Source organism: Oncorhynchus masou, chromosome 26 (assembly GCF_036934945.1).
Source record: "Oncorhynchus masou masou isolate Uvic2021 chromosome 26, UVic_Omas_1.1, whole genome shotgun sequence".
Taxonomy (NCBI): Eukaryota; Metazoa; Chordata; class Actinopteri; order Salmoniformes; family Salmonidae; genus Oncorhynchus; species Oncorhynchus masou.
Window position 1 is genome coordinate 10,090,378 of NC_088237.1, and position 20,877 is coordinate 10,111,254.

General features: G+C 46.3%; 1 protein-coding gene across 3 annotated transcripts; it reads right to left on the reverse strand.

The window, feature by feature from the left end:
- Window positions 1-7,120: 7,120 nt before the first annotated feature.
- On the reverse strand, window positions 7,121-11,360 carry LOC135514767 (probable G protein-coupled receptor 85). 3 transcript variants are annotated; one of them, XM_064938335.1, is made up of 3 exons: window positions 11,239-11,360; window positions 8,045-9,987; window positions 7,121-7,678 (listed from the first exon to the last, which is right to left on the reverse strand). In XM_064938335.1, exon 2 carries the CDS (start codon window positions 9,830-9,832, stop codon window positions 8,699-8,701), a length of 1,134 nt encoding a protein of 377 aa, XP_064794407.1. In that variant the 5' UTR covers window positions 9,833-9,987; window positions 11,239-11,360; the 3' UTR covers window positions 7,121-7,678; window positions 8,045-8,698. The 3 variants fall into 3 exon arrangements, with proteins under 3 accessions (XP_064794407.1, XP_064794408.1, XP_064794410.1); XM_064938336.1 differs by having other exon boundaries at window positions 11,105-11,360; XM_064938338.1 differs by having other exon boundaries at window positions 11,080-11,360.
- Window positions 11,361-20,877: the final 9,517 nt, after the last annotated feature.

The following is a 20,877-nucleotide window of genomic DNA, read 5'->3' on the forward strand; positions in this document are numbered from 1 at the left end:
GAGAGAATGTGCTGAACAAGAAGAAACTAGCTTGAAAACCCTCCAAAGCCCAGTTATTCACAGCAACATGCAGAATTATAAGGAACAAAAAACCTGCGTAAATACGGATGCATATTTTCACCACAATGTAGTAGCTACTAAAAAACATCATATTACATTAGAATAGATGTTAAAATCAAAACAGTGATGTGAACTGGATAGAATTGCTTTCTCATATAAGGCTACCACCCTATGGAGGCCTACAGGCCTGTGTTTTGTGGAAGATATGCAAAACATACGCCTGCACAGGGCAAAGAAATATATATTTGCGTTCACTGGGTTAACATGTGAATACATACATAAATGCAGGACTATCTCTTTAATATTATAATACATTACATTAGTCCTTAGAATAGATAAAGCCCTGTTATGCAATATGAATGGTCACATTTTGTAAATAGACATGGTAATGCATATATCATTGCTTTTAGCATGTCACATGCCCTCTGCAAAGCTGGTTTTATGTATGATGTTTCTCCTTCCCCAAAGTCAATAATACTCCATGGGCAGGGGAAACCTCTAAATATTTCAAAACAGTTAGATACAATGTTTGCAGTAGATCTTGAACTGTAGTTATGTATCTCCTGCAAGAATTGATATGTTTTTAGGTTTTTTTTCACTATATAACCCACAATCAGGGATACCTATTCAATTTTCATGTGACCTAAATATTCCTTTTCATCTGCTGACTAGATATTTTCCACATTTCTCCACATTTCACACCAGCACATCTACTTGTGTGTTAGACTAAATTCATCTCTGTAAGCCCAGTTACAGTTAAGATGATAATCTAAACAGACAGAAAGACCACTCCCTGGTCTCTGGATGTGTAATCTATTGAAAAAGAAAAGTCTATGATTAGGATCTGAGTCAGAAACACATTCAGTGAAGATGATGAGGATGATGACAGGGACGACTACGATAACAACGATCATGGCGATGGGGATATTTTGTATCAGACCCATTGGTTTACCATCAGGATTTGGACAACACGATGAGTATCATGGGAGACTTTAATCTAGCATGAAAGACGCAAGTAATCCTTGTGCGGATTATACCAAACCAAGCTATGCCAGCATTCTCCACTCATTCTAACATGCAAACGGCCACGCTGCCTGTGCAAGCTTTTTTTGTTGTTGTTTTTTGTTTACACATACATGTTATTCAATAATTTCACTCACACCGCTCGCACGTGTGAACGAGCGTCTGCGTAGCCAAGCGCCAAAGTAGAACTTGGTTCTATTTGAGACGTGCCATGCTCTGCAGGTCCGTTCCTTACTGGAAGATACAAGCCCACGTGGATGCTTGAAAGACCAACGAGGAGAACATCATGGAAGATAAGTAACAAAAAGCAAACTAGGTTTCAATTTTTATCAGTGGTTTTAATCATCAGAGTAGAAAAGCACAAGATTTTGTAGTCCAGGTGAAAATTCTACAAATAACCAGCTAAAAAGAGGACCATATGCATGACAGATAAAGTAACAACCCAATGTTCATCTCCCAGGACAAACTAGCTAGGAACAGCTAGCTAGTTAAATGTCCATGTATGTTTCATGTGTTTTTCGACCTGCCCCTAAATTAATAGAGATTAATCATCGGTTTTGATATTTTAACCTGATCGCATCTGCTGTGGATGGACAAAATGGCCGATGTAGTCAGCATGCAACATCAGAACATGGTAAGTCAGCATGGGCTTGCCCACCATTCTCTGAAAAATATCCACTCCCAACCTCAGTCTTCAGGGTCTATGATATTCTGCATACCCCTAGCCTAGTCTCAAATCTGTTTGTATTTTTGCCAACTCCTCTATCATTTGCTGACATGTCATAACCTACGATAAGGAACATAACATTAGCTGAACCACAAATTGATCTACCAAGCTAGCCTATCCTTGACTGTGCCTGAGTATACACAGTATGTTTGCACTGACCATCCACTATGGCCAGTGTGGTCATGAGGTAAGGTAAAACACCACAACACGGGGCAAAACTGGTTGAAATGGTGGCATGATAAAAATGGTTGTAGTGATGTCATTTCAACCTGTTTTGACCGCTGGGACAGGACAAGACTGATACACAGTCTCCATAGCCCCATAGAACCATAGCACCATAGCCCCATAGCACCATAGCTCACCCCCCAGCTGATACATGGCACCATAATCCAGTTTGCATGAGAGGAGGACAGTGAAAACCCTGACAGTGGCATCCCTCCCCAGGGTACCATTGAAGTCCATGTCTGTACATCACCACAGGAAGTAGATAAATAACAACCCAAGTAAATAGACAGATGCACAAATACTGTGGGTAAATAAATAAATAAAGTCGCCCTCCTGCCTGTCAAAGTGTTGTCAAGAAAATACAGCAACCCCAGAAATCTCCTCTGCCTTTACTATGTGTGAAGTGAGTGATTCTGCCCAGCCTAAATCCCCTGCAAGTTGGTGTAATGTATCTCCTGAAAAGTTGTTCTTGTGCTCCTCTAAATCCTACATTAGAGAAAACATGCTGTTTAAGTATGCAAGGCGAAACCTTTGAAGCATCATCCACGTTTTAATCAGATAATATTTAAAGCGGAGATATTCTTTTTTTAAAGCCAGAAGCATGGTGGCAATGGCGGGCTGGGGAAAATAAAGTGTTTGGTTGGTCATTATAGACAGATATCTTCTCTATCCATCACATCCACATGCAAATCTATTGGAAAAACATCTGCTTGATCATTTGTATTCAAAAGCCTCAGTCCTCCATAATAGATATCAGCGTGTTAGACGATAAATACAGCAACACATTTTCAAGGCCGGCCCCTAGGGAATGATAATCATCATCTTGTATTTTATAGCTCACTTTCATTCCAGCATCTCCATCTACCATATTTCCCTTTCCATCAACCACCCGCTATACATATTATACATCATATTAGACAATATGTTCCATTTATATTTCAACCACACATCTTTTCAGGGCCAGCTTGTCTCTAAACGGATTTGAACAGCATCAGTCCAGCTGTTTTGTTATAAGATCACAACAGCTGAACTCGGCTGGTTTAATAACATAGTAGCTTTAAAACATGACAATGAGTTATGAATGGACATAGAGAGCAGAAGGGAACTTACACTTTAAACCTACATTCATCTTTAGAAATGCAGACAAAGCCTCTGGTGTGAAACCGATGCATTATTTCCCCTTCACACAGTGCTTACAACACACACATTACACACAGTAGGATGCAATGATCCCCACATTATCCTTCACTTACAGTATTGATTAGCAGTTTACACATTAGTCATACAGGACAGTAGGCTATACGGTGCTTACTGATAAAGGAAAATTATAACCCCCAGGATGCCTGACCCTGGTAGAAACAACACTGCAGCAGCTCTATCCCTGGAAACATCGATAACTCTTAAACATACATGTATGTGATATTTTACAAAGGAGGCTGATGGAATCAGGGACCTTGAGGCCCCTGTCGTGCTTTATAGCGTGTTCTAACAGGCCGGTAATGGAGTGGCCTAACTCCCTATTGCTTTGGATGGCATGTGTGATGCATTGGGAAGGGTAGAGTAACACACAAAGGCCACAAAGAACAACACGATGGCACTTCTAGCTTCTAGCAGAGCCACACACGGCTTTGTGTGTGATGGGTGGATTCATGAAGAGCAAAGGAGTATCCTCCCTTCACATTCCTGTGCCGAGTAGCTTGTCTTGTCAAGGGCTGAGTCGTCCACTCCATTTCTGGGCAGTTTTCCTTTTCCGAGCGCTTGTTGGTAAAGAACCTTTAACCAAGCTTTAATTAAGAGCCGGTGTGAAAAAAGGCTGCCTCAGATGAATTATTCCCCATCAAAAAGCCAATGTGTCAGAGTCAACAGAATGGTATTTATTCTGCAGCAGTCAGATTATCAACTGAGGATCTTGGGGGTGAGACTATGTTTTCACATCCACTGGCAGTCCATGAAAATGATACTTAATACCACTGAGACATACAAAGGATGTAATTCTTCATTAGAAGATCACTGTCATTTAAGGGGAGCCCAAGAGAAGTTCTCAGATCTGAGATAAATTCATTTCCACCATGAATTTTAAAAAATAAAAAATAAAAAGGGAAAATGCTTTCCAAAGTATCATTCAATATAAAACATTGTTGGCATAGAACATATAAATTCACAGTGATACATGGATAAAAGAAAGCTTGATTGTATTATTTTATACTGGAGGTAAATACCTGGGCCAAAGTATTCATTTGTATTCTGTGCAACAAGGTTTCTTGTGAAACCACCAACATTTTGTTGATGTTTAGTAAATGACAATGAATGTCCTTTTACAGATAAGAGAAAACAGATGCAAGGAGCCCAAATGACAATGCGATGAAATGATCCCATTGGTTTCATGATCACAAACTGCATTGTACTACATGAACATCACATGATAGGTGCTAACCATTGCAGCCATCCCTGGCCCATAGCTAAATGCATGCAAAATGGCCCAGTTAACATTCCACAGCCACAGAGCAACCACTTCAATCCTAGCTCCATGCAAGACAAGGTTATGTTTGCCTCATTTTAGCCCTCCTCTCAGCCCTGTCAGAATCTCATAACACTTCATTAAACACTAAACAAATCAAGACTGATGTTACTGAAAGCAAACAAACAAAGTGTTAGATACAAAACTAGGGCCGATGTCATTTCTGGCCAGGATCTAATCCTGACAACCTCCCATTATCAACATAAAATGGTCTGTAATGATGGTATCCAGAGAGAACGGACAAATACAAATAGATTGCAAGACCCATATAGTAACTGACAGAGACATTTTGGGGTGCAGTAATGACATCTCCAACAGAAATAGTTGCTTACCTTGCTATGCAAAAAAAGGCCCCTAAAAAGGTTTTCAGGTCAACTGCACCTTGGCAATTTGTCTGTCTTGTTTTACAAGCAAGCTTTCCATGATTTCAGCATCATTTTGTTGTGTTCACAAGACAACTGGGCTAAGGTAATTCAGTTATTTTTTTGAGACTGGCATAGAAATGAAGATGCTTAAGTACACATTCCACAAAGGCAGAAGATGACACAGTGAATGAATGGGAAGCCTTCAACACAAACACAGCATAGAACTCAATTCACTATAAATACATCTAGACACAAGAGAAGCAGATTGGCAATGGCATGGCTTCTTGTTGTGCACCTTGATCAACCTGTCAACATTGATGCCACCACCGTGTTCACAAGGTACAGTGGGTATCATAAGAATTTACCCCTCCTTGGATTTCTTCACATTTTGTTGCGTTACAAAGTGGGATTGGGAATGGATTTCATTGTGGTCATTTTGTCGTTGATCTGCACAAAATACTCCATAAGGTCAAATTGAAAAGAACATTTGACAAATCTTTTGAAATGTATTCAAATTGTTTAACTAAAATATAGTTGTTGCGTAAGTATTCACCACCTTTGTTCAGGCCTAGATTAGTTCAGGGGTACATTTTGACAGAACAAATCACGTAATACATTTGATGGACTCATTCTGTGTGAAATAATAGGGATTGACATCATTTTTCATGATTACCCCTTCCTCTGTCCCCCATACATACAACATACAGTATGTAAGGGCCCTTCTTAATGGGTGCGTGCTGGTGGCAGGGAAGTCAGGCGCAGGAGAACGAACTTGGTATAAACGGAGCAGTTTAATAAATGCTCCAAAAAAAACTCAGAAAAACAATATGTACAGAAATAGTATGATAGGGTACAAAACCCGTCGCACACCAGAACATGACTTGCACTAAACATACAACAAACAATCACCAACAAAGACATGAGGAGAAACAGAGGGTTAAATACACAACATATAAGTGATGGGATTGAAACCAGGTGTGATGGAAGACAAGACAAAACCAATGGAAAATGAAAAATGGATCAGCGATGGCTAGAAGGTCGGTGACGTCGGCCGCCGAACACCGCCCGACCAAGGAGAGGAACCAACTTCGGCGGAAGTCGTGACACCCTCAGACATTGGATATCTCATTAAGCATGGTCCAGTTAATAATTATGCTGTGGATGATGTATTAAACCACCCAGATACAAAAATATACACTCTTCCTTCTGAACTGAGCTGCAGCACAGGAAGGAAATAGGAAGGAATGCCACCATGAGGCCATTGGTGGCCGGGGCAGACTGGTCACCAAGCCCATCTGGTATTTTGGGCAAATGCCAGATGGGCTTGTCCCTTGTTAGCCCAGTGGACCTGTCTAACTTGGGGGTTTTGTACAAAATAATCATTATCTGGCTAATAATGGGGGCCTGAAGGAAAAAAAATATCCAGTGTGTTAGATATGTCAGGGCCGATTTCTGATACCAGTCCGCCCCCGATTGGTGATTTTAAAACAGCTACAGCGTTCAATTGCAACATTGTAGTTATTTCACAATACACTAGAGTTGCTTACCAAGAAGACAGTGAATGCTCCTGAGTGGCCAAATTACAGTTTTGACTTAAACCTGCTTGAAAATCTATGGGGAGACTTGAAAATTGCTGTCTAGCCATGTCCCCCAAAATCTGTCAGAGCTTGAAGCATTTTGAAAAGAACAATGGGGAAATATTGCACAATCCAGGTGTGCAATGCTCTTAGAGACTAACCCAAGAAGCCTCACAGCTGTAATCGCTGGTAAAGGTGCTTGTAATATGTTTGAAACTTGTAACACAGGGGGGTGAATACTTATTTAATTAAGGTATATTAATGTTTCACTTTTTTTCTTCATTTTGACATTAAACAGATCATTTACAAAGAAATATATAATTAAATCTAATTGAATCCCACTTTGTGACAATAAAATGCGAGAAATGAAGGGGGTGAATACTTATGATACCCACTGTATTGGGGAAGTACTATGGAACTGCAACTAGGGAAGAGGATTTATAGTTTATTTCTTTTGATACAACATAGATTATCGGATGGAATCAAGAAAAATCTAACCAAGAGCGTTATAAAACATCAGATTAGTTTGGGATTTCTGAACAGTGATCAAATCTCTTGACTTGGTCAAACCTTGAAGGCCGGATTGAACATGAAATTTCTGTCAGTGAAAGGAAATAAAAACAAGTTTGCAAAATGTAAAATTTTATTTTCAACAGATTACACAGTTAACTTTCAGCGAATGCAATCGTAATTTAAACTGTACTCACATTCGGGACTTCAAAATGAAAGACTCACATACTTACACACAATCTATCTATAATATACAAAAAAGAATACAGAATAAATATTAAAATGGCCACAAGAGAAAAAGTAAGTTATTGAAAACAATCAGTAGAGAGCAAATGTAGGGAAAGTATAAATTAACAAGACGGTGTGCCTTAAAAGTTTTTTCCTTCAACACTTTTTACAAATTGTGCAAGATTTCATAATAAGGCTCTGGTCTTGAAGTGACAGCTGTCTGAAGATTCACACACAAACACACACACACACACTCCCTGTGCTCTGAGCACTCTGTGGGGTGTACATAGCAAACCTTGGCAGAATACAAAATGGGCTGCTCTGCTGAGTGTATGACCCGTGATGCTTACGAGTGTGGACCAGCTTTTTAAAATGAACATGCACTTGACATTGATGTCAAAAGAGTCAAGGACTTCTCAGGAGTGGATGAGAAAATCCAAAACAACTGAAAAACAGAACAATATCAGAACCATTAAGGCAAAAACACCTGGAGTGGCTTCAGCAATACTGTAACAATATTTCAGTGTTTAGGTAACATGGATGTGACACATTTAAGTTTTTCTTCACTGTCTTTCTTAAGGTTTGTTTGTTCTCAAAAAACAAGTTTTTATCCAAACATCATTTGTTTTTTTTTGTGTCAAATGTGAGCAGATTCAGAAAAAGAACTATTCCAGACAATAGGGACACATGGATCGTAAAACTACAAGAAATAATTTCTAGATTCAAGTTGCAACTTCAAAACCACACATCATTATTCCCTTCATTAAGCCCCCCCCCCCTCACCCCCCAAAATGAAAAAGATATCACTTACATTAAAACCAATTTAATCCTCTTGTGATGGTGTATTCCAACAGTTAGTCACCGAACATTGTTTTGCTTTACATAAAGCGAATGGGATGTCTGTTGCAAAGTAAAGCATTCATTGTTTAGTTAGGGGGGAAACAAGTTGTCCTTGCACCTTGCAATGCAACCGTTGATCAAAAAAAGCATCTTTACATCTTCTTTTTAGTGCAACTTTTAAATGTAAAACAATTCCAGTGACTCTTTAGAGGAAATTGTTTCTTAGTTTTCTGTGGGGTTTTTTCACCAACATCTTTTACCTCAAAGAATTATCTTCAAAATATCCAAAGCAAGGGCTCAGTCCTTTGTTTTTGTAGTTTCACCAATGATTCTTTTTTCTTCATCTTCTCTGCTTCTAAATAACCTTCCACAGCAGTTGTTTACTAGAACATAAACATAGGAGGGGTTCTCAGCTACCTGCTTATTTCATTCCCTTCAACCTCCATGTTTGATGTTCAATCACAGAACCAAGGGAGTGATTGACAGTCCAACTTCTGCCTCAGAAGAGAGGGAAGGAGGAGGAGGAGAAACTGGAGGATGAAGAGAAAGAGAGCTGTACAACGGGACCAAACCCAAATTGAGATCAATCAGTGGAGAAACGGAAGGGAAAAAACAACCCAAGCCTTCATATAACGCAGTAGGGTTCCCTAGGTAACCTGGACTTTCTGCAGTAAAGGAGAGTGGTGCTGAAGCAGCGCCGGAGCTCCCTGTTGGAGAAGATGCAGATGAAGGGGTTGACTCCTGCCTGGGCGAAGCTCATCCACACCGCCGCGGTCAGGTACCCCCCTGGGACTGCGGGGCCCCTGGCAAACACCCTCCAATAGCAGGCCACTAGGTAGGGGCCCCACAGCGTGAGGAAGAAGAAGGTCATGATGTAGAACATCCTACTTATCCTCTTTTCAGTCTTAAACTCGTCCAGCACCAGCAGGCGTCGCCGGCCCGCTGCATTGCTGTTCTGCCTGATGCCCAGCAGGGTAGGCGGGGTGGGGCCCCTGCCAAACCCCGCCAGCCAGTTAGCCGCTGCCTGGCCGCTGGCCCCGGGACCATGGAAGGTCCAGTTCTGGCTGACGGCAGGCACGAACTGAACTGGTTTCATCTTCCGGCGGTCGTGGACGAAGAAGATTAGCTTGAGGTAGACAAGCTGGGTGGCCAGGAGGATCAGGGCGAGGAGCAGCATGAAGCCCAGGGAGTCGTTGGCTCTGAACGAGCGGTGCTGGAACGTACACTGGTCCTCCTCCCTTATGAAGGAGTACGTCCCTACGTCCAGCACCGGGGGAAAGGCCATGGCCACCGACAACGTCCACACCATGCAGATGACTGCCAAACACGTCCAGAAGGTGAGCCTCTTGGTGTAGAAGCGGTGGTGGGCTATGGCCAGGTAGCGTGTCACACTCACACAGAAGAGCATGAACGCTGTGTGAAAGCAGGACAGCACCCCCAGGAAGGCTATCACTTTGCATGTAAGCGTGCCGTACGTCCAAGTGGAACCATTCTTGACAGAGGTGAAGACGAAGGGGAAGCAGATGGCGGAGCGCAGGATGTCCGAGGCGCACAGGTCCAGCAGGAAGTAGTACGGTGCGCGGTGCAGGCTCTTGTCTTTGACCAGTAGGATGGAGATCAGGAGGTTGCCAACGACGCCGACTCCAATGATAAAACCCAGGGATGTCAGTTTGAGAAATGTGGCGAGAGGAGAGACATTCTGCAAGATGTTGTGGTCCCCTGCATGGCTATAGTTCGCCATAGATGGAGGAGGGATCATAAAGATGTAGTAGCTTCAGCCAAGTATCATTATCTGGAGGCGGCAGGGGGAGGTGATAGATCCATTTGTTGTGTTTTGAAGCAGATTCCCGGCTTGTAAGCAGCCTCTCTTCTACGGCATCCTTTGTTCTTTTGTCTCATCACACCTAAAAATACCTGAAAAATACCAGCCACTGATCAGGATTCACTCATACTGTTTTTACATTGCATCGCACCCTTTAGCTTGTATCTGGGTGTGTGATAAACTACCATTTCCCCTTTGTAATTTATTTTCCATTTTCAGTCGAATTGCTCATTGCATTTATAATGGTATGCAATCAGTGCAGAGCAGTGCCCTAGCTGGAATAGTTTGTCTACAGATGAGCTTAATAAGACACAATCATTAATCCTGGTTACAATAATAGACTTTCTTTTATGGGCCGCCCTTTTAGAAATGACAGAACATTAGAGAAAATACAAGTAATGTTATGCTACGACAACGTTTAAAGTCACTATTAAAGGGGAATGAATATCATCTTATGTCTGGGAAGAAAGGGGGTAAACAAAAGGGTTCCGTTCGATGTTTGGTCATTTTTATTATGTCGTAAAACGTGTTTAACATTATGCTGCAAGAAAGCTGTTGATCACACCCAAAGACCCTGCAGAATTGATCTGACCAGGGTATGCTAACAATAAACTCAGCATGTGCCTTCACGCTTTGTTGAAAATGAACGGATGTTGCATACAGAATTAAAAGCATCCATGTTTTTGTCTGATTAACGGTGGACTGGAATTACACGGTAAACGTTATAATAAAGCTATTCACCTGATTAAGGCGGTTTATTGACCTGGGCTTTTATCTATTTCCCAGCTCAGCTTTGATTTTAGGCGATAGACTATCGAATCTCACAACCATATTAACAAAGAACACCGTCTAGTCAAAATTATATTTGTTACCCTATGAATTGTTTATTGATGTTTATAACAATGAGATGATAAATCCAATTCTGCATTTCGATGCAAATAAATCACGAATGAAATAAACAATTCAATACTAGATAGCTATGCAAAAACATGGCATATTCGTTTATACATAAAAAAAAAGATAATATCAAACAAAGGCTATTCGTGACGGACTGTATTTTCCGAATTCTGTCATTATAGCGGAGATGCGCTTTTAAGCATTATCTAACCTTCGGGTGAGCGCTATGCGAGCGGTTCCCATGCATTTTTGTTGGAATTCATTCGACTACAATATATATTTCTCACCGTTCACTGTTGGATTGAACATTACCGTGTAGCGAATCCGCACGTCCATTAGGCAGAAGAATTTCCAAGTACCCGCTATGAATTGACTGGAATCCAAAGCCACAGTAACCAGGCCAATAAAATTCGAAAGGACTGCTAAGATATAAATTAAAAGCGTACCTGTTGATATTCCTTTTGGTTTCCCTGGAGCTTATTTACATTGTAGAAGCCACTTTGCTGTAAAAAAAAAGAAGCTTGGTTTGTTGCCTGCCAGCCCTTTTACCACAGTGAATATACAGTAAACGGAACGGACGGAGCATGCGCACTGATCCGATTTGTGATCCAAGACGCGTCTTCTCTTGTTGCGGCACTATAGTCTCTCACGGCAATCTGCTCAATGGGTGCAGCATCACAAATCCCTCGTTGCCTTCATCAGTCATTATAGCGTACATTGGGAGAGAGTGCGACCGGATCACTCTTTCTGAGACCCAGTGCATTAGATTCCCATTTCTGCATAATATGCGTTTAGCTTATAGCCCACCTATATAGATTAATTAATTAATTCGACTAAGCCTATAGGCAGCTATATGTCCCTATGCACTAGACCTACACCCAACACAAATTCAGAAGCCAAGTGTAACAACAATCAAATCCAGTACATGTAGAATGTGATTTTTAAATAATGCTATATTACATTGCTACATGTATCATGTCATAAATTCATGTCACGGTAATGAAGAGGTTAAACTAGGAGGTTAATAAACAGGCTAGACTGACTTCTCATATGTATAATTAACAAGCACTTTATGCAGTACGTGTTTGTGTGTGTTGTGTGTGTGTGTGTGTGTGTGTGTGTGTGTGTGTGTGTGTGTGTGTGTGTGTGTGTGTGTGTGTGTGTGTGTGTGTGTGTGTGTGTGTGTGTGTGTGTGTGTGTGTGTGTGTGTGTGTGTGTGTGTGCGCGTGTGCGTGTGCGTGTATGTATGTGTTTGTCAGTGCCTGCGTGCTTGCGTGTGTGTGCATTCAATTATCAGCTCCCTTCTAATTGCAGTGCGTTTCATTTCCAGGCTATGTCAGTAGAACACAGTGATGTCATACCCCAAACCCACAGGCCACAGACTATTGTGTTTCAAAGAAAGAATATTGAGAAACATTGGGAGCTGAACAAATTACTGGCAACCTCTAAAATATTGTACATCTTTCATTGTTTATGTAATATTGATATTTGTTGAAAGAACAGGGTTGTGTAGACTTTTCTATGGCCTAGTTCAGGGGTCACCAACTGGTCATGGAGAGCTACAGTGTGCTGAGGCTTTTGTTCCAGCTCATCTCCAATACACTTGCTTCAAATGGCTGTGGTCTAATTATTTGAATTGGCGGCAGTGTTTGTGCTGGACTGGAACAAAAGCCTGCACACACTGCATCTCTCCATGACCCCCCTGAGCTATATCTTATCACAAAGGGGAGGTTGTTTGGTATGGAGAAAGTCGATACTAAACCTGTGTTCAATCTTTACATTGTCTGCACTGTCATTTGTTTCACAACACAGAAGATAAGGACATTACTGTTACGGTTTTCTTCTAACTCCTCCTCTGACGAAGAGGTGTAGCAAGGTTCGGACCAAAATGCGGCGTGGTAATTTTAATACATGTTTAATGAACGAATAAACACAAACAATACAAAACAACAGACCTAACGTGAAAACCTAAACAGCCTATCTGGTGACAACAAACACAGAGACAGGAACAATCACCCACGAAACACTCAAAGAATATGGCTGCCTAAATATGGTTCCCAATCAGAGACAACGATAAACACCTGCCTCTGATTGAGAACCACTCCAGACAGCCATAGACTATGCTAGATACCCCCACTAAGCCACAAACCCAATACCTAACAAAACCCCAAGACAAAACACACCACAAAAAAACCCATGTCACAACCTGGCCTGACCAAATGAATGAAGACAAACACAATATACTTCGACCAGGGCGTGACAGAACCCCCTCCCCCCCCTAAGGTGCGGACTCCCGGACGCACACCAAAAACCATAGGGGAGGGTCCGGGTGGGCGTCTGTCCATGGTGGCGGCTCCGGCGCGGGATGTGGACCCCACTCTATCAAAGTCTTAGTCCCTCCTCCTCGCGTCCTTGGATAGTCCACCCTCGCCGCCGACCATGGCCTAGTAGTCTTCACCCAGAACCCCACTGTACTGGGGGGCAGCTCCGGACTGAGAGGCAGCTCGGGACTGAGGGGCAGCTCGGGACTGAGGCAGCTCGGGACTGAGGGGTAGCTCGGGACTGAGGGGAAGCTCGGGACTGAGGGGTAGCTCGGAACTGAGGAGAAGCTCAGCACTGAGAGGAAGCTCAGTACTGAGAGGAAGCTCAGCACTGAGAGGAAGCTCAGGCATGTGGTTGGATCTGGCAGATCCTGGCTGGCTGGCGGTTCTGGCAGATCCTGGCTGACTGGCGGATCTGGAAGAGTCTGGCTGACTGGCGGATCTGGAAGAGTCTGGCTGACTGGCAGATCCTGGCTGAGTCTGGCTGACTGGTGGATCTGGAAGAGTCTGGCTGACTGGCAGATCTGGAAGAGTCTGGCTGACTGGCAGATCTGGAAGAGTCTGGCTGACTGGCGGATCCTGGCTGACTGGCGGTTCTGGAAGAGTCTGGCTGACTGGCGGATCTGGAAGAGTCTGGCTGACTGGCAGATCTGGAAGAGTCTGGCTGACTGGCAGATCTGGAAGAGTCTGGCTGACTGGCGGATCCTGGCAGACTGACGGATCTGGAAGAGTCTGGCTGACTGGCAGATCTGGAAGAGTCTGGCTGACTGGCGGATCTGGAAGAGTCTGGCTGACTGGCAGATCTGGAAGAGTCTGGCTGACTGGCGGATCCTGGCAGACTGACGGATCTGGCTGCTCCATGCTGACTGGCGGCTCTGGCTGCTCCATGCTGACTGGCAGCTCTGGCTGCTCCATGCTGACTGGCGGCTCTGGCTGCTCCATGCTGACTGGCGGCTCTGGCTGCTCCATACTGACTGACGGCTCTGGCTGCTCCATGCAGACTGGCAGCTCTGGCGGCTTCTTGCAGACTGGCAGCTCTGGCGGCTTCTTGCAGACTGGCAGCTCTGGCAGCTCCATGCAGACTGGCAGCTCTGGCAGCTCCTTGCAGACTGGCATCTCCTTGCAGACTGGCAGCTCCTTGCAGAATGGCAGCTCCGTGCAGACTGGCAACTCTAGCTGCTCCATACATACTGGCAGCTCTGGCTGCTCTCTGCAGACCGGCAGCTCTGGCTGCTCCATGCAGACTGGCAGCTCTGGCTGCTCCATGCAGACTGGCAGCTCTGGCTGCTCCATACAGACTGACAGCTCTGGCTGCTCCATGCAGGCTGGCAGCTCTGAACAGGCAGGAGACTCCAGAAGCGCTGTAGAGGAGGAAGGCTCTGGCAGCGCTAAACAGGCGGGAGACTCCGGCAGCGCTGTAGAGGCGGAAGGCTCTGGCTGCGCTGAACAGGCGGGAGACTCCGGCAGCGCAGGAGAGGAGGAAGGCTTGGCAGCGCTGGAGAGGCGAGGCGCACTGTAGGCCTGATGCGTGGTGCTGGCACTGGTGGTACTGGGCCGAGGAAACGCACAGGAAGCCTGGTGCGGGGAGCTGCCACCGGAGGGCTGGTGCGTGGAGGTGGTACTGGGTAGACCGGACCGTGCAGGCGCACTGGAGCTCTTGAGCACCGAGCCTGCCCAACCTTACCTGGTTGAATACTCCCGGTCGCTCCTCCAGTGCGGCGAGGTGGAATAGCCCGCACTGAGCTATGCAGGCGAACCGGGGACACCGTGCGCATGGCTGGTGCCATGTAAGTCAGCCCAAGGAGACGCACTGGGGACCAGATGCGTAGAGCCGGCTTCATGGCATTTGGCTCGACGCTCACTCTAGCCCGGCCGATACGCGGAGCTGGAATATACCGCACCGGGCTATGCACCCGCACTGGGGACACCGTGCGCACCACAGCATAACACGGTGCCTGCCCGGTCTCTCTAGCCCCCTGGTAACCACAGGAAGTTGACGCAGGTCTCCTACCTGGCTTCGCCATACTTCCTTTGAGCCCCCCGCCAAGAAATTTTTGGGGCTGACTCTCGGGCTTCCATCCGCGTCGCCGTGCTGCCTCTTCATACCAGCGCCTCTCCGCTTTTACCGTCTCCAGTTCTTCCTTGGGGCGGCGATATTCTCCAGGCTGAACCCAGGGTCCTTTACCGTCCAGTTCTTCCTCCCATGTTCATTACTCTTTGAGCTGTTTCTGTTGCCTCTTCTCCTGCTGCACCTTGGGACGGCTACACTCCCCTGGTGTAGCCCAGGGTCCTCTCCCGTCGAGGATTTCCTCCCATGTCCAAGAGTCCTGTGTCTTTGGCCGCTGTTGCTGCTGTCCAATACCACCTCGCTTGGTCCTGTTGTGGTGGGTGATTCTGTTACGGTTTTCTTCTAACTCCTCTGACAAAGAGGTGTAGCAAGGATCGGACCAAAATGCGGCGTGGTAATTTTCATACATGTTTAATGAACAAATAAACACGAACAATACAAAACAACAAACCTAACGTGAAAACCTAAACAGCCTATCTTTTTTTTAATAAAAAATAATTTATTACCTTCAATACCATTCATTCTTTACAACTCATAATTTTCATACATACTCCAATAATGGTATTTTAATTTTAACAAAACGAAAACCACAAACAAAACCTCAGGGGAGCATCTTCCCTCCCCGTCACCCTACACAATACCTTTCCCTATCTCCCCGTCCCTAATCTATCCCCTTACAAATTTAAATGACACCCAGCCCTAAGCCCCCCTTCCACCTCTCCCGAGCAGCATGCTGCCCCCACTTCCTCTCCTCCCTCTTCATCCTGCCCCTCAAATCTCCTTCCACCCTCCTCACTATCCCTTCCACCCCCCAATCTCTCCCTGTCTTCACCATGTTCTGCCTGGCTTCCCACAGCCCCCGTTTAAAGAGACTCATGAGAAGCCAGAGCAGAAACCTGTCCCTATCCGTCCCTCTCGCTCTCCCTACACCTCTCTCTAACCTGGCCCACGTCAATACAAAATCCCCCCTTACCAGACCTAACAACACCCGTGCCCTAGCCCATACTACTCCGTCAAAGGCACAGTCCCAAAAGACATGGCGCACAGTCTCCTCCCTGCCACAAGAGGATCTTGGACAGGTGGGGGATTGCACCAAACTATACCGGTACATGATGGAACGTACCGGCAAGCACTTATGGAGGCTCAACCAATTCAGGTCCTTGAGCCTGTTGTCCAGACCCCGCGCCTGCACTCCCTCCCAGACCACTTCCGAGATGCCCACTACAGGCGCCGGACTCCCTGCCTTTCTGACCTCCTAGTACAGGTGCCTGTGATCTAAACCTACTCGGGCAACTTCAACCTCAGGGTGCGCACGCAGCCACTTGGCCACATGACCAAAGTGCCACGGCAGCTGTTCCGCCCGAGGACCCGTGTTAGACCACACCATTACGCTTCTCGCCTGATACGAGAAGAACACCCGCAGGAGGTAACCGGACGGGTGTGTCACTGGATGAGCAAGCTCCGTTAACAAGAAAGAAACAAAAATTGTGTCCAGCTTGAGGGGGAAATGTGGTACCCCCCTACCTCCCTCCCCGATGGGACAGATCATGCGTGCCCTGGCGACCCACTCGCACCTGCCACTCCACATGAACTGAAACACAAGCCTCACTAGAGGCCTCCTCAGACAAGCCGGCAATGGGTAGATGTACGCCAAATACAAAAGAGACGGCAACACATCCACCTTTAGGACCAGGACTTTGCCCACAAAAGACAAATACCTAGCCTTCCACATTGCTAGCTTCCTCTGTACCACTGCAATACGCATGTTCCAGTTTAGAGTCGCTGAGCCGGAGGTCTCAAAATGGACCCCGAGAATCCTCAGGGCCCCCTCACAGAGAGATAACCCCCCAGGCACATCCGTTCTACCGCGCCATCTTCCGAAAAACTTGACGGAAGACTTTGCATGGTTCAGAACTGCTCCCGACGCTCGGGTGAAATCCCCAAAGATGGCAAGGGACCTTGTCAGGCACGAGTCCTTGCACAGCAGCAAGGAAGTGTCGTCGGCGTACTGCGTCATCTTAACACGCAGCCCACCACTTCCAGGGATCAACAAGCCTTCAACCCCTGTGTCTGCCCTAATGCCAGCCCCCAGAGGCTCCATGTACAGAACGAAGAGGAGAGCCGAGAGTGGGCACCCCTGCCTGACCCCAGACGAGAGGTCAAAAACGTCACCCAAGTGACTATTTACACTAACTCGGCACCCCGCTCCGACATATAATGTACGAATCCATCCTATGAACTTCTCCCCAAATCCTAATCGACCTAACATTCTGAATAAAAAGGATCTATTCACGCGATCAAAGGCTTTCGCCTGATCTAGCGCTGCTACCATTAAAGGCAGTCCTCTATCTTCAACCCAAGCGATGGAGTCCCTGATTAACTGTAGGTTCCATCTAATAGAGCGGCCCTCTACCCCGCACGTCTGATCCTTATGGACGACGTAGGGAAGGGCTGTGCGCAACCGGTCTGCTAAAACCTTTGCAAGTAGCTTGTAATCTACACACAGCATGGTCAACGGCCGCCAGTTGCCAAGGTCTGTTACTTCCCCCTTCTTATATAAAAGTGACAGCACACCAACAGCCATTGATCCCCCCGGGACCCCCGTCTCAAGGATGGCCTTCAAGACTTCGAGGACCACTGGTCCAAGTATACCCCAAAACTTGAGTTAAAACTCAGCCGGCAGCCAATCCATCCCAGGCACCTTCCCTTTTCCCATCCTCCTAAGAGCGCTCTCAACCTCTTCTAGTGAAATCTGGGCCTCCATCACTTCTCTAATGTCCTCCGGCAACCGCCTGGACAAGTGTTCTAAAAACACATTTCCCTGCTCTACATCTATTTCCCTTTCCTTAAATAAACCTTGGAAATTATCAGTTGTCACCCTGACCATATCCTCTGGTTCTCTAACTATACTACCATTTTCTTCCCTAACGCCATGCATTACCTTCCTACTCTGTCTGGCCCTAACCGACTTAAAGAACATAGCAGAACAAGTCTCAATATGTTCTAGAAAGCCACTATGCGCACGCTCCAGGAAAGCTCGAGCCTTCCGCTCCTGCAACTCCCTGAGCTGCGCCTTTAGGGTTGCGGATCTCTCCCAGTCAAACGACCCACCGAGGTTGCCTGCCTCGTATTCGAGTTCAATTAACCTTTGGATACGATCCACCTCCCTCCTCTCCTCCCTTTTTTTCCTCTTGCAATATCTTATTATAAAAGCCCTAATCCCCACCTTAACTAATTCCCACCACTCTAACAGCCCCTCGCACATGGACCGGAGGCCTTCAAGCCTCCAAAAGAAACCATAAAACCCGTCAACAAAAGCCTGCTCCTCCAGCACATCCCGATCTAACTTCCAGTACCCCCTACCAAAGAGGCAGACTGGCGACCCCACCTGCAGGAGCACCCCGTCGTGATCCGAAAAGAAAACAGGCAACAGCCGCCCAGACAACTTACCCAAAGACCTGGGTACAAAAATATAGTCGAGCCTCCGCTCAACCCCCCTGGAGTTGCGCCATGTAGGACCGGCCATTTTCGGAGTAGTGTGCAGACCATCATCTACCAGACCATGGCAAGCCATTAGCCCGGCAATGGCGCCTGCACTGCGATCCCTCCCTATTCCTAAATCTGTATTAAAATCCCCCCCTATCACTAATTTCCTATTTGTGACACACAGGGGCGTCAGACAGTCCACCATCTCCCTCCTGTCTGTCACCACCTGTGGCCCATACACCACCACTAATCTAAAATTACAATCCCTTATCGTGACATCCACCCCTATAACCCTCCCCTGCATTACCACAAAAGAATCCTACACTTTTACCTCCCTGTGCCCACACAAAATCCCTACCCTCGAAGAGTGCACCCCCCCAAAACCCCAAACCGACTCCCCCTTGTCCCACTCCCTCTTAAACCTACTAACATCCCCTCCATCCCTCAGGTGAACCTCCTGTAAAAAACAAAAATCAAACCCCACACCCTCCAAATAACTAAAAACCGCCCTCCTCTTAACAAAATCCCTTAAACCCCTTACATTTAAACTAACAAAAGTAAAATTAGACCCCATGAAAGAATAAAATAAAAACATGTAATACACTCAAATTCTAAACCCAGACAGAAAAAAAACTAAAACAGGAGACTCACCCGATGCTCCCCTGCTCCATATCTACCGGTGAGAACACCATCCATAACTCCCGACATCCCCCCCTCTTCCTCCATCTCACCAACCCAGGATGCAGGAATAGTGTTTGGCTCCGGGGTGCCCTGCACCCTGGGTCTACCCCCACAATCCTCACCCTCCCCAGTGCTGCAGCTGGATTGGAAAAAAATCGGGGAGGCTGAATCCCCAAACAAAAAACTCCCCACCTCCTCCTGTACCCAGTCCTGAGTCTTGTTAGGTGTGTCCCCACCTAACAGAAGTTGAGGGCCTGGGGAAACCAGCAGCAACCCAGAAGTTTCTCCCACCCCCATCACTCTCTTGGCCATCCCCTCCCTCTCATTGTCGACCAATCGCACCCTCCTGTTCATTCTCTTCTTTGGTGATGGCGGCAGTGGAGAGATACTACCCTCCCCCCCGCCAGCTCCTCCACCATACCCCTCATCTCTTCCACCAGGGCACTTTCCCCCCACTCCACTTGCTCTTCCACCGTCTCCTTCTCCAACACTCCTCCCTCGCTTTCTTCTCTCTCATGCTCCTCCACTCGGTTGCCTTCTTCCGCCACTTTTCCTGTTTCTCCTACTCCCGTGCCTTCCGTTTCCTTCTCTCTTCCATCTGCCGCTTCTTGCTCCTCCTCCTTCCTTGCGGCCTTCCCCTCTGGACCTGTACTCTGGTCATGAGGCGTGCTTCCTTTCCCTCCTCTTCTTCCCCCATCCCCCGCTCCTGCTCCCCCCCAGCCGCAGACGCATATGACCTCTGACGAGCCGGGCACCCCCGCCACAGGTGTGCTGACGAGCCACACCCGTGGCACGCCTTAGGCTTGTCACAATCCCTCGCCTCGTGTTCTTCAGATCCACAAAATCTGCATTTTCTTGTGCTGCATGAAGCGAATATGTGGCCGTAGGCCATACAGCGCCTGCAAAATGGGGGCTGGCGTGCATAAAACAACATCCCCCTGTCAGCCCCTAGGGAGATCATAGCAGGAGGATGGAGGTAGCCACCATGTCCCTTTGGGTCCTCCCTGAGGAGTGGCTGGAAGCCTCTCCTCCCATTCCAAAACCCAAGGGAGTCTTTGAGGTGCCTTGCTGAGGAGACGTTATCCATGTATCTCCCCAGAAAGGCCCTCACCTCTTCGTCCTAAACGTATGGGTTGTAAATGTTGACAGTTACAACCCTAAAGTTGTTCTTCACCAGGCTTGTTATTTCATAGTGGCTCATTGGCCTCTCACCTCCCACAGCTCTTGCCCTTCTCAGGATATCATCGTGTTTCTCTTCTGTATATAGTGCCACGTCGTATGCTCCCTCCAACGAGTTGCCTTGGAAACAAAACACGTCCTTCACCGTCAGCTTTAGAATCCCCATCAATATTATCCTTCCAAAAGATTCTCGTCCTAAAGGCTCCAACTCCTTTTCCTTCCAAGCAAAACGAATTGTGTTAGCCAGCCCAATCCCAGGGACCGACCGTGATGATGTATTTAGCACCATCTCCGCAAGGAGAATGGCGCACCCGTCTCACGTTCTCTTCTCTTCTCTTCCAAAACAAGGA

Bases quoted from the DNA above. Each gene is read 5' to 3' on its own strand.
- LOC135514767 (XM_064938335.1), bottom strand. From the start codon at position 9,832: ATGATCCCTCCTCCATCTATGGCGAACTATAGCCATGCAGGGGACCAC.